This window comes from Rhinopithecus roxellana, chromosome 9 (assembly GCF_007565055.1).
Source record: "Rhinopithecus roxellana isolate Shanxi Qingling chromosome 9, ASM756505v1, whole genome shotgun sequence".
NCBI classification, from domain to species: Eukaryota; Metazoa; Chordata; class Mammalia; order Primates; family Cercopithecidae; genus Rhinopithecus; species Rhinopithecus roxellana.
In genome coordinates, this window is record NC_044557.1 from 115,421,956 (window position 1) to 115,436,638 (window position 14,683).

General features: G+C 38.2%; 1 protein-coding gene and 1 long non-coding RNA gene across 2 annotated transcripts in view; one reads left to right on the forward strand and one right to left on the reverse strand.

Moving 5' to 3' along the window:
* The window catches only part of TRPA1 (transient receptor potential cation channel subfamily A member 1), a 60,309-nt gene extending 49,924 nt beyond the window's left edge, over window positions 1–10,385 (reverse strand). Inside the window, exons 1-4 of the mRNA XM_010358799.2 lie at window positions 10,109–10,385; window positions 6,565–6,721; window positions 3,885–4,060; window positions 309–416 (exon numbers count right to left, since the gene is read on the reverse strand). Of these exons, the coding sequence (XP_010357101.1) occupies window positions 309–416; window positions 3,885–4,060; window positions 6,565–6,721; window positions 10,109–10,210 (543 nt within the window). The 5' untranslated portion in view covers window positions 10,211–10,385. The remainder of the gene's footprint in view (window positions 1–308; window positions 417–3,884; window positions 4,061–6,564; window positions 6,722–10,108) is intronic.
* Window positions 1–14,683, forward strand: part of LOC115899690 — a 280,503-nt gene that overhangs the window by 239,104 nt on the left and 26,716 nt on the right. The gene's annotated exons all lie outside the window — the stretch shown is intronic.

A 14,683-nucleotide genomic window follows, 5' to 3' on the forward strand; every position in this document is an offset into this window, starting at 1 on the left:
GGCCACTATACTTTGTATTTTGCATTCTAGCTTGACCACCAGCTTCATCTCAACTTTTCCTGCCTATATTTTCTTTTCACTTTGATTTTCTCATAATTTTCTTTACTGCTTTACTATTAGTCTTCTATAAGCAATCTCAGATCCTCTTAAGGGGGGAGTACATACACAAAAACACATAGAACAACTTTTTTCTGACCTAGTTTTTGTATTTTATATTTTTCTAAGGAGAAAAACTTAAGAGCTTTTATAAATAATCCATGTTATATTCATGAAAAGATAAAGCAGAAAGATATGACAAATATACAAACCAAAATCTGCAGTGCTTCACTATTATTTGTGGTGCACGCAATGATCAGAGCTGTGTTTCCATTTTCTCCTTCCAAGTTAATATCAATAGTTCTATGTTCAAGCAAGACCTGCAAAAAGGGGGGAATAATTGTCAGAATTTTTGCAGATTTCCAAATAAGGTACTTGCCTTCCACTAGAGTTTCAGTTTTCAAATGCCAGTGACCATGTCTGTTTATCTTTTATTCATCCTTCTCTCACACAATCTGGCACAAAATCTTGCACATTGTGGGTACTAATTAATTTCCCCATTAGATGAAATAATCATGATTTCAATGTCACAACAATCAAGGCAATACTGAGTTCTGGAATTGTAAATAAAATAAGAATTATAGATACTAGTTATCATAGCTTCACTTAATACTTCTGACTTGTACTAAGTGAAATTATGTTAACTAATATTTTCAGGAAAATAAATGTGTGGAGCCATTAGAATGTGTTCATGGTGGAGGGGAAGAGAGGTAGGGAAGAAGGAAGAGAGTAAAAGAGAGAGAAAGAAGGAGGAAGGGAGAAAGGCAGGAAGGGATTTTTTTTTTTTTCTCTTCCAGTTATTTTTCTTTTACCTGGATTGCAAGAATTTTGGGAAATGTCAGTGGAAACTCTATTCTCTTTAGTAAAGAAAATAGAGTTTTGTGTGGCATAACCCAATTAATTCAAACTTCTCCTGGAATGGAAACTTTCTCTACAATGTAAGAAATTAGCATCCTGATAAAATGGTGAAGTAATTTTTCTGATGAAATTTCATTGAAGACCTGTTACCTCCTCACCTGACTGCCATCTGATTACTGCCCAAGTGTCTATAGATCTTTGACTAGTCTTTCTTTTATATTCAATGTAACAAAATTATCTCATATAAATGTCTTATCACATCTTGAATTGGCCTACTAGAGGCTTTTTGTCTTGCAGAAAGACTATGATAAATGATGACATGTTCTTATAATTAAATAATGTTAAAAGAATTTATTAAATAAGCTGTTTCTTAAAAACTTTGACTTATTTGAAAAAAGTATGCAACCTCCTACCAGAGCCTCTTGTTAACAGAACATATCCCTTGTGAGTGTCAGCAAAGAAATTAGATTTATTAATTAGCTCTGCTCATAAAAGAAAATTAAACTCAGTTTTTGGTACATAAGAATATGTGGAGAAATGATTGACGGATTAAGGGAAATGAGAACATAAGATTCCTTCCATGGACTTTAGGCACCATCGCATTCTGTTCTTAAGAAGCTCTAGATTCATATGGAAAATAGCCCACCAAAGCCTACAAGAAGAGGCTTTTCTCTCTTTGCCCTCTTAGAATCACAGATCATAAATGTATAGCTGTGTTAAATTATATGTGGCAGGGATCCCAGAGAGAGCAACTAAACTGTGCAGCTACTTCAAATTCAGTCATGACCAGGCAAGTCTGGAAGGTTCGGAGGTGAGCCCTCCACAGGTCCCTTTGTTGAGAATCTGGAAAGCCTCATGGAAGGGTCAAACAACTGGATACTTTGAAGTAAAGCCCCAAGGACTAAGGCCTGCAGGCCACTGAGAAACAAAACCACCCCCTAATCCCCAGGCCAATGTGTCCCAGGGAATATTATGCATACCATAAATCATCGTGCAAGAACTTGAAGTGATGCATGGATGACAGTTTTTTACTTTACAACTATTATAGGCAGCAGAGGAAGGTTTGAGGGAAGGTCAGTGGAGCAGTCCATAGAGCAGCTTCTAAACTGGCAGGGGCTGGGTGGGTACAGGCTGCAACATGGGCATAACTGGGAGAGGCAGGTAGAGAGGATTGCTGTTTGCAAGCATGAGGGGAGACATTCCAAAATACCTTCTCCTCCTTCTATTCCTGTCATCTCTGGTGAGCCAGAGGAGTTTGAAAATATTTTTACACATAGTTGTGGTTGGTAAGACCAAGGAGAGTCAGTTTTACTTAGAACTCTTTGTTCTTGTGTCACCAGGAAAATTTGTTTTATGTCCATAACAAAGTTTACGAATCAGCTAGGAGCTTTATTTTCTATTTCTATGTGATACCTACCTTTCTGTATTTGTTGGTCTGGAGATTTCTGCTTTCTAATTAACAACAGTCTTTCAAAAGTTACCTGCCTTCAATTCCCAAACCACACTTTCAAGGCCAATATTAATTAATTAATAGGCATGTGTTCTTGAAAAGAGCCTTCAGAGGGAGCAAGAGCTCCATGAGGAAATATTTGATATCTCTGCGGGAGTCCCTGCAGTCACCAGTGACCCAACCCAGATGATATAGAAACAGCACTTGACTCATGAATAATGAATAATGAACAAAAAATAACAGCTTGTTGCCAGAGGACTTTCTAGTAACCTCTTCAGGGAGCCACCCTGACCCATCTCATAGGTACTGAGACTTCCGATCTCCCCTTCTCAGTCAGTCAGAACTCCCATTTACTCGTTCATTCATTCATTCATTCATTCAACAGCCATCATTTACCAGCACAGTGCTAAGGAATAAGAGACATTTGAATTAGTAAGACACAGCTCCTCCCTCAAAGATAATTAGCCAGTTGGGAAGAAAAGCACACGAACATTTGATTCCAATATCACATGTTAAGAATTTTAATAGAGCCACATACAAGGTACAGTAGAAAAGCAGAAAGTGGCTCTCTCCCACCTTTTATGCCAGACTTAAAGGAGCCAAAGTTTCAGAGGGCTGCGAGAAAGTTTTCTGGGCTAAAAGGAGCCTGAAACTCATGGAACTCTTTGGATATTGTTTCTACCAGAAACTTATTATAAGTTCCAAATAGCCTACCTTAGCAATGAATTTCTGGAACATGCTCCATTTGTAAATTGTATTCTTCATCCTTTAAGCATGTTTGTGTTCTAGGGTGTTTGAGAGACTCTGAGATGTAGTTTACAAACTATGGCCTAATTCTTACCCTTTAGCATTTTTCCAGGGTTTCCTCTATTTGACTGAACTTACTCTTACACCTTGAAAACCAGTAAGATGTTTCCCAGTGGTATCCTTATGTCTTCTGCTAACTAATCTGTCTGACAGGCCATCCATTCTAATAAAAACAGCGAATCATAATTATGTTCTCTGTTTTCATTGAGTCTCTCATTACCTTCCTGCTTTTAATCATTAAAACAGTCAGGTAAAAGTAACGAAGCCTAAACCTGAAAATATAAAGATGAAAACAAACTTCCTTGGTCTTGCAGTTTTACTTGTGGTGTGACGTTAGGCAAGTTATTCAAATTCTTTTGGCACCTCAGTGTACTCAGCTATGAAATAAGAATTCTAGTAGAATTACTTCATAGTGGGTTTGCTTAGATGAGAATTTAATAAACAAACACACATAAAGCTCTTACGAAAATGCCTGGTGAATAAGAAGTATTCAATAAAGTCAGAACTAATCATCATCATCAGTTACTGAGAAGAAAAGCAAATGTAATGATTACATTTTGTTTGCCATGAAAGCTTAGAAGGTGCTCATCCTGGTGCAGGTAGAGAGAGTTGGATCTGGGTCCCAGCACCTGTACTGCCAGTCAGGCCCACTGGAGCCAGCCAGTAGCCTTACCTTCATCACCTCGTTGTGCGTGCCCTGCACAGCTAAGTGGAGGGGCGCCATCATGTTGAAGTTTCGGAGGTTTGGGTTTGCTCCTCTGCTGAGAAGAAACTTAACGCTTTCAATTTGGTTTTTTTCTACAGCACAATGCAGAGGGGTATTTCCATAATCATCCATTTCATTCAGCACTAGAAAAAGAAACCAACATGTGGATTAAATTTTGCTTAGACTGTATTCAACACCTCCTGAGTGCCTATCCACTCCAAACACAGTGCCAAGTGCAACTGACATCAGCTGCATCTTTTAATGGAAACTAAAAACACAGCTTCAGTTCTAATGAAACATTTAATGGGCACCTAGTGGGAATATATAGTAGCACGAGACTGACTTTATCAATTGAGTGAAATTTCTATGGGTAGCATTAATAAGAAATAGATCCTCCTATTGCTACATGTTTTTATCTACATGAGTTTTGGGATTGTAATAAGATATTGGGATTATGTAAAAGCAAGAACCATGTCCCAGGCACTCTGCTAAGTTCACATGACCATTATTTCATTCAAGCCTCCAATAGCCTGCAAAGTAACACCATGACAAATGTTCAGAAGGAAGAAGATGTTGAGATCCAGAGAGGTTAAAAGTCTTGCCAACATCACAGAGCTAGTAAGGAAGTATGACAGTAACCACACTTCTCTGAACCTCAGCTTTCTTGTATTCAAACTTGGTAAAAAAAAAAAAATTGAAAAAGCATATATTCATATACCTACACACACACACACAGGAGGAGAGAGAGAGACAGAGAGAAAGAGAATGAGAGAGAGAGAGAGAGAGAGACTCTGTGATGTTGCAATGTTACTGGGACAATAATATTAAATCATGTCTTTAAAGATCACAGCAGAGTGCCTGGCCTGTAGCAATGGTTCAAAAAATGTTAATGAGAAAAACAACATACCACTAACAAACCACAAGACTAGAATTTGAGCTTCAGACCCTCATGCCACAAGTGGTTTCCATGTATTTCTACGCTAGGATATATGGCACTATGTACCCCGTGAGCTCAGCATATAAGTAATATGTCCTTTCATCCTGCAAAGTCCTATAGCTATTCTAAAACAGACATGGCTATTTTAGAATAAATAAAATAAAGCACAACTGCTTTATCAACCTTGTAAATTGGTGGCAGTATACTTTATGTCCAGGAAAGGAGAAAAAGTATTTGCTCAAAAATATGATTTGGGGACCATCTATGATGGTACATGGTACTTGGAACCATACAGCCATGTTTTCTGTTTCCCTCCTTTTTAAAATGTGTCTCTCCGCCATTTCCCTTCATTCATCTAAGTGTTTCATTCTAAATAACACACACACACACACACACACACACACACACACACACATCTCTTGACCGTTCTATCTGATTAAGAAGAATCACTCCATTCATCATTCCATTTGGCACCAAACTTAAACAGGGATCTATACTTACAAACTACCATTCAATACTTAACTTGAATTTGGCTTTTATCCTCATCACTTTTCAGAAATCATTTTTATTTTTATAGAGGTCACTGGGGCCTTCTAATGTAGGGGCTTTATCTTGATCTCCTTCATACTTGATATCTTTGTGGCAAGGGCTCCTTCTAACTCTTCTATCCCCACGACATGTGTATTTTCACTGTCTTCATCTTTTTCTGGCTTTTGCTCTGCCATCTGTCTCTTGATGTTGGTATTCTACTTTTAGCTATCTTTGCTAGCAGTTTTGTGATCCCCTAAAGGATTTTCACACATTTCCACTGTCTCAGCGACTTCCTATGCAATCGTGCTCATGTAGGGCAGCCCCTTTCCTTCTGCATTTCTGTTGTGTGCTGGATATTTCCAAGTGGATGTCCCCTGGGCCTTTCAAACTCACTGTGACCAAATCTCACACCTTCGCACTCACTTCCTTTCTGTTTTCTCATATTCCTCCTTTTGGGGGATGATTATATTATTAGCCTAATCTCCTAAATCTAAGAATTTCAAAGTCAGTTCTAACTCCCTGCCCCTTTCTCTTCCCATTTACTCTGCTGTCGAGCACTATTGACTTTACACTCCAATATCTCTTGAACCTCTCCCTGTCTCCTTTTTGTAGCCTCACAACCCTGGTGAACTCTTATTCTCTCTTTACTATCAAAATAGCTTTTTAATTTGGCTTCCACTTCTAATGCATCTTCCTCAATATTGACAGAATTATCTTACATAGCAAAGGTCTTATCATACCACTTCACTGCCTTCATCTCTGTGGCATCCACCTCCTTCACTGTCTGCAGTTGAATTTCTTAAAAAAGGTAGAGTGTACAAGGCTGGCACCTGGAAAACATCACTGTAGGAGTATGGTACACCTTCTTGAGGTGTCAATTTTATTTAATGATGATAATTAAATGTAAATTAACCTCAATGGAAATAGTATAAAAGAGTAAAAAAATGTACACGCATTCTTACAATTTATCTAAAAATTCAAATAAAGTCTGTGCTTGTTGTGGGGTGTCCTAGATCTCTGCAATATGCTTAGCTATAGGAAAACTCACAATTCTAAGTGAAATATATTGGCTCTTTATAACTGGCACTAATTACCCTTAAAAATCACTTCATTCCGTTCTTTCTAGTGAATTGAATGGGATGAATGATTTCCGGAAGATGCATTGTAATATTTTGTTACCTTCCAAAGAGGAATCTCTGGTGATCTTCTCCATTAGTTCAATTTGGCCTTCTGCTGCGGCATAATGCAAGAAGAAGGTGTCCATATCATCACATCTTTTTAATTTCTCTTGTTTATTACAGTTTTGTGATCCACATGCACTTCCTTCAAAAACCACCTAGAGGTATTTAAACACCGTTACACCAAACAAGCATATGCAAAATTTATGGCTATAACCATTTTATAGCCTGAAAGAACTTATTATTATCCAAAACTACCTATGCCCCAAGATTGATCAATATATGAAATAAATATTTTAATCCTGAACTCATTCATATATGCTTAGAAATGAAGGCCTTTCTTCCTCGTTGTGAAGGAAATGCAGAAATCTTCCCCAAACAAATAATTCAGATACTTGCTTTAATTCTGCCTTTGACCATAACTAGTCACATATGCCACATAATATATGTCCAAACTCCAGTTTGTTATTTTAAGGATAACTAGAGCGTTTCTCACTACTGAAGAGAAAAGCTATCAATGAAAATGAAGTATTAAGGTATTTAATGTATCTTTAATATAACTAAGAAAAGATTTAGAATATTAGGATTTATTCAGCAAACGTTAGGTTGGAATAATAAAACTTAATTTCTTAAATGTTTGAACTTTAGTTTTTGCTTCTGTTGTCACAGAATAGTACCTAACAAGTCACTTTTCTATAGTAGTCTCTTAAATTGAGATGTGTTACTTTTTAACTAAAAAAATTCAATTCCATACAAGCTACATATAACTTTAGTGACTACAGGATATGACAATAAGCATCCAACCACTTCCAAATTTACACATATTCAGTAATAAATTTAAAATGGGCTTCTTGCAGAAATAGGGACTTTTTCCATGTCTTATCCTATCAAAGAAAGTGTTGACCTAAATCTATTTGGAAGCATTTTGGTACTTGAATTTGATATGCTCCTTGCGTAATAAAGGGATTATGCTGCCCACTCCCTAGTGCCAGAAAGAGCAGTTTAGGATGTCTATTCAGCTATGTGCTGTCAACACAAACCCAATTCCACACTCTTTAGAGGGAGTACTAGGTTCAGATGCTCACAAGGTACTATTGAATTCACAATGACAAACAGCATCTAAATACTTTACATGAGCATATCAGATGTACTAAATCATCTCAATCAGTACCTGACGTTGTCAGGCTTTGAAGAGATTTTTTAAAGTTCTGAAAGTAAGCCAAGGATGTCATTTAGACAAAATATATATTCATTTAATGTAGTTTCATGTTGTCACAGGGTCACTTCAGATTCCTTTGGAATCTGAACTGTATGATTAGATTCAGAACATAATAGACTAGATCACTTTTAGATAACCTAATTCTAACTAAACCTTTTAAAACAGAGATATCAAATACATCATTTTTAGGTTGCTTTAATGAAATACATTTAAGTAGCAATGTGGCCAAAAGGTTGGAAACTAAGGTGAGAGATAACAATTGGAAGGTCAAATGCTAAAGTATTCACTGTCTTGAAAGACAACAATTGGAAAAGGCTAAAAGCATCAGTCCAGTGGTTCTTTGTCCACATTTCCATCTTGTAAGTTTTCTGTGATCCTTCAGTTTTGTTAGTGTTCCTGAGATACTGTGTATGTGGTGGAGAAAACATGTTATACAGTTTTTCTTTCAAATTAGGAAACCACCAAAAATGTTCTAGAGTTCAAAAAACCCTTCACAGTATTATATATGTTTCTTGGTAATGAGTACAACCACTGAGATTTTTACAAAATGATATGGAACTACCACAGCTAATGAAATGAAATATATAATCTCTCCATCTACAAACTAATGTAGCTTCTAAAAGGCTTAAAAAGCCTAAGTTGCTCTACATAGGCGATAAATCTAAATAAAGACAATTAGAAACATGAAGACAAATAATTTTGAGACTCGCAGCTAAGAAACCCTTCAGCAAATATCTCTAGAAAATATAACCACATGGGTGATTTTAGAAATTTAAAATCTCTTCCTGTACCATATTAATTGTAAAGATACTATTCTAGTGGTTGAAATCTATTCATGACTCAGTTCTCTGGAGTAAGCCAAAAGGCCACAGTTATCATGCTAACATTAAGAAGGACAAAAAATGTCTGTGGCCAAACTGGACATGTCAACAGACTCACCTTGGGAGGCCTGGCTACTTGGTGTGTGTGATTAACTATACATGCCTGACTTACACACACAATTGGCAATAGTGCAAATTCCTGCAACCTGTTTAGACAGCAATTTGTCAATTTCTACCAAAATTAAAGCTGTAAGTACCTCTTGACCCTGCTAGGACTTTAACATACAGACATATCCATAAAAGTACCAAGGGACAGACAGACAGAGAAGCCACAGCTATACTCACAGACATACTCTGTCACATGTGTAATAGCAAAACAAAGCTATTTTGTTATATACAAAACAGCCTAAGTGTCCATCAGTGCAAGACTGGTTAAATAAATCATGACCTATTCATACAGTGGAATATTAAGAAGCTGGTAAAAACATGCGGTAAATCTACAAGTGCCGATTTGAAATGTATTCTAAAATACATTTTGTGAGTAAATCAGAGTGGAAATCTGTGAGTTCATAACTTTGCAAATAAAACAAGATCTATTAGCATGTGTGTTTTTGTGTAAGCATTTTTTTTTTAACCTGGAACATACATAAGAAACTGTTAACATGGTCTAACTGTCGAAAGAGATTCGTGATGAGGGTTTGGAGAGACCTTTTTAATGATGTCTCAACCTTTTAAAAGAGCCCCTTTCTCCTGCTGACAATCTGATGAAATCCAGTGGTGGACTCTGAGCACCCAACAGCCTTTATCCCTTAGACTATGCCATCAGGTAGTAGCTAGTGCTGCCTTTAGGTCCGAGAACTGCATAGGTAATATAAGTGCCCATCCTAGAGCCCCAGGCCACCCACCCGTCTTCAAAAGGTCACCTCCTCCACAGCGTTTCCTGAAGCCCCTACCCGCTGGAGCAGGAATTTGCCACTCCTGCCTCTGTTTTATTGGGGACATGTTCTGCAACGCTTTATGTGCAGATAATTGGTTTCTCTGTTTCACTCTGTTAGAGCAGAAGGCTTGTCAACCCCCAAAACTCTTAAATAGTTATCCAGCGACTACCAGATACAGTCATTCGGCTGTTTGGTTCTAAACAAAATCTACGGAAACGTCCAAGTGAAACGGCACACATTCCAAATTGTCCTGATTTTAGGCAGCTGCCCAATCTTGTGCCAGATGATACAGGTACTTTTTGAGTAGGTTTCCCCGGACTACAGTAGCCAGTCCAGGAGCAAGAATTCGGTTGGACAAACAAGCAAAAAAAAAAAAAAAATTGATAAAGCAGGCGCTGTGTGGGCGCGTCATTAGTAGGGTCTCCTCTTGGACTGTGAACACATCCCAAAGCTTGCAACCCCCTGGCCACTCCACGCTTTCTCCAAACAAAGTGCCCGCAAGGAAACCTCGAGCCCACCCCCGCCAAGACGTCGGAACCCCTCCCGACCCGCGAGCGCCCAGGGTACCTTAAGCGTTTCCTTGCAATCGTCCGGCACATCCTCATAGACAACGCCCTGGGGCTCCTTCTTTTCTCCAGGGCGCCACATCTTCCTCAGGCTGCGCTTCATTGACCCCACCCCGGACGCCACCTGGTGCAGCTGCTCACCACGCGCGCGGGAACCTGAGGCGAGAGTGCGCTGTCAGCCAGCCAGGCGCTGGGTTCTGCACGAGCCGGAGCTCTCCAGCGTCGCAGCTCACAGGCAGCGAAAAAGTCCCTCCGCGGGAGCGCTGGAGAACTTCTGGAAGGAGTTCTCAGTACCGCGCTACTTTTGTAGTGCAGGAAGCAGGCGGGGCGCGGAAAGGAGGTAGAAACCCAGACCTCCTTCGCAAAGAGGGTGGCGGCGCCGCGTCTGCCTTGGACTCGCCCCTGCAGGGACAAAGTGACTCGCCCGTCCCGCTGTCCTGCAGCTGCAGCAGCGCGCTCCCAGAGTCAAGCGTGTCAGGTCGGGGTGGATGCAGGGAATTTGTTAAAATAAACACACTAAGAGCCCCCTTGCCCTGTCGCCCAACCGTGTATGTGAGTGTGTGTGTGTGGAGTGGGGGGGAAGCGGTAAAGAGAGAGGAAGAGAGAATAACTGTGTACATTGGAAAGATTTTTAGTTGTCAGGAGTTTTTTCTAACTAAAATCGTATGCACCTGTCTTTCCCACCACGTGCACCTTCTTCTGGGGGCCTCTTTGATTTGGAAATAAAGCTTTTAACAAAACTTCTCGTTCCAAACATTTGGGAAAATAGCTAAATCCTAGCACTCGTTTGAGGGACTAGATTAAGTCCCTGTGAATATCAGGTCTCGTTTCCTGTGGATAATAATATTGATCCCCCTCACGCTTTGGTGTTTAAAGGTGGTTAATTAAAAGGTCAGGTTAAACGTAAGCCACTGCTGACTGGTGCAAGTTTGTTTGTCCCCAGCTTTGTTTGAGAGACTTATATTTATAGGACTGCTCTTCATTAAGTGTCAATTGTGTAGAATAAAAGGCGTTCCCTCTCAATCGAAGAGGCTGGCTCTACTTTTATGTAGAGACAAGGGAGCCTCTGAAACTGTTGGCGGTAAGTTCAAGTTAACAAGGCTAGAAAGCAAGAAACCTTCTTTCTAAGGCTGATTATACCTTGCACAGGACAGAACGTAGCTTTGACAGTCTTTTGCTTTGACAGACTGTGCTTCCTGAAGGCCCTGGATTGTCGTATTCTCCTGCTCATATCCAGCACTTAGCACAAGACCCCCGTGGATCCAGGACCTGGCATAGAGGTGCACTCAGTAACGGTTTGTGGACTGTCTAACCTAGGGGCTGTGGTGGGCTGAGCTTAGGGCCAGGCAGAGTGGACATGATGACGTTGAGGAACCATGAAAGGTCCCCCCAAAACTTCCAATGGGTATGGCAAGTTGCCATCAATTCCACCCCTGGAGTGGAATTCCTTGGAAGGATTGTATTGAACTTAACCACATCATGAGTCCATGAGTATGACTTGCTGGAGGATACAGGTGTTCGACTTCACCTTTGCACTCTTTTCCCACCAGCATCTGTGTTCAGGGTGTGCAAGACAAGAATCAGTTGCACAGCTTGCTATGATTTAGTTGAAGGAGGTAATGCATTTGGAGAAACCAATAAAGAAAAGAATCCAAGGCTTGGGTAAAAAGAATAACTCATTGAGCCATTGCTGTCTACCTGACATTTTCCATATACCAGATTAATGTTTTAAAATGGAAATGCCTCATAGGAATATTAAGACTTTATTTTTTATCATTGACTATTTTAATCAATAGCTTTTCTCACAACACTTAGCTGGAAAGGGTCACTAAGGCAAAAAGGGAATAAAGAGGATGTTCAAAGTGGTCATTTTGGAAGCTGGGGCAGTGGGCATGTCATGGTAGTAAGCATCAGATACCCTGTTGGCCCTGAGAGACAGGGGGCGAGGGGTGTTACGGCGGGTGGGGGCGAGGGGCGGGGGAGGGCAGCGTGGCCCGGTTCAGGGAACTCCAGCAATGGACGATTGAGGGGAATTCTGGGAGAAGGTTGGCTCCAGGCCAACAGCACCCCTCCTTTGTAGTATCCCCTGGGGTCAGCTGCCAGCACAGAATGATGCTTTCTGCATTCTTGCTTCTCTACCCTATTGACATTCCCCAAAGCAGGTATTCTTTTTAATTTGTCTTTTCTGTCTTTAACACTGAAAAATACAGATGGTTAATATTATAAATATGAGTATTTTCCTGCTTTCTGCTTATAAAAGCAAAGAGATTAAAAGATAGTTTAATTTTTAAAAAATATTACGGGGGTCTTGTTCATTTAAGGCATTTTTCAGGCAGTGTCTTCCTAAGACCTCTCAGGAATTCCCATGACTGTTTCTTCTTAATTGTTAAATTATTTCCTACCCATCAAAAATATATTTTTCATAGGCAGGCAGGGCACCTTCCTCTAATTGCAAGATTAATTGCAAATCTTGGTCTTAAAATGCAAAATGTAGACAGGAACAAGATGGTATCTAGCTATTTACAATCAGGATCTTATTTCATTTGAAGTTTATTGATGAATAGCAATAATGTGCAAGCTTTTTATATCAATTATACTTTTAAAATGATAATTATTAGAGAAAAGAAACCTTGCTAGAAATTTTCTGAAGGGTAATTTTTATTATCAAATTACAATTTGACATCACACAGGACCTTATTCAAGAAAATGAAAAGTAATAATAATAAATAATTTTATTTAAATTATCAGGGAAAATATAGTTATATGCATATATTGTTCGATAACATTTTATGAAAAAAATCTAAATTACCAAAATTCTCCTTAATTATTTTGTTCCTTAAATTTAAAAATGTTTTGTTTATAAATTAATTACAAATATATTTATTTTTAAAGTCACTAATCCAGATATATTATTAACGAAAAGGGGCCCAATATACATACTAAGGAAAATAGCATCTTTTATGGACAAAACCATAAAATGCACCCATGGAAAGTACACAGTGTGATGATTTGTGTAGTAAATGTATACAGTTATACAACTATCTATGTAATCCAGTTTTAGAATATCTCCATCAATTCAAAAAGTTTCCTTAGACCCAGATGCAGTAATTCCCTCCCCCACCTAGACCCCTAAGCAACCTTCAATCTGTCTTTGGAGCATAGTTTCTATAGTTTAGCCTTTTCTAGAAATTTCAGATACATGGAGTCATACACTATGTAATCTTTAGCATCTGGCTTCTTTTGCTTAGTATAATGCACTTGAGATTAACCCACATTGTACTATGTATCAGTAGTTTCTTCCTTTTTATTGCTCAATAGTATTCCATTGTATGGATATACCATATTTTCTTTACCCATTTACCAGTTGGTAGACATTTGAATTATTTCCCGTTTGGGTCTATTATAAATAATGCTGCTATGAACATTTTCATACAAATCTGTGGACATACAATTTTATTTCTCTTGTTTAAATAGATATCTAGTAGTGGACTTGCTGAGTAATGTGACAAGTATGTGTTTAGCTTTGTATGAAACTGCCAAATTGCCTTCCAAAGTGGATGTACCATTTTATATGGCCTCCAGCAGTGTATGAGGATTCTACTTACTCCATAGCCTCACAAAACTTAGTATTGTGAATCTTTTTTATTATGGTCATTCTAGTGGTATATACCATTGAGTCTTTAATTTAGCATTTCCCTAATGGCTAATGATATTGTCCATATTATCATGTCCTATTAGTCATTCATATATTTTCTTGATGAAATGTTTATTAAATTCTTTTGCCTCTTTTTAAATTGGGTTGTCTTCTTAATATTAAGTTGTAAGAGTTCTTTATTCTAAATATAACTCTTTAATCAGATAAATAATTTGCAAAGTTTTTTTCAGAATCTGTTATTTCTCTTTATTTTCTTAATAGTGCCCTTTGAAAACAAAACTTAATTTTAGTAAAAGTGTAATTTGTTAATTTCCTGTATTGTGTTTTGGGTGCCTTATATAGAAACTTTTGCCAGTGTAAAATTAAAAAGCTTCCCTTCAGTATTTTCTTCTACAAGTGTTAGCTCTTAACTAGATCAATTTTGAGTTAATTTTTGTTCAGGGTGTGGGATAGAGGTCTAAGTTCATTTTTATTGGTCTAAGTTCATTTTTATTGCATATAGATATACAACTGTTACTAGTTGTTAAAAAACTATACATCCCTCATAGAATTGCCTTCGAACCATTGTCAAAAATCAATTTACTACAAATGTAAGAGTTTGTTTCTAGACCCCTATCTTCCATTGATTAATATCTCTATATTTAAGCCAATACCACATGGTCTTGACTTATATATTCAGGTTAATAATCTCTTGTCAGATGGGTAGTATGATGGTTAATGTTAGGTGTCAGCTTGATTAGATGGAAGGATGCCTCGATGACTGATGAAGCATTGTTTCTGGGTATGCCTGTTGCATTTAGTCTATAGATAGATTTGGTGAGAAGGGCCATTTAAAAAATATTGAGTCTTCTGATCCATAAACATGGTGTATTTTCAATTTACATGGATCTGTCTTGATTCTCTCAGCAGTGCTTTGTAGTT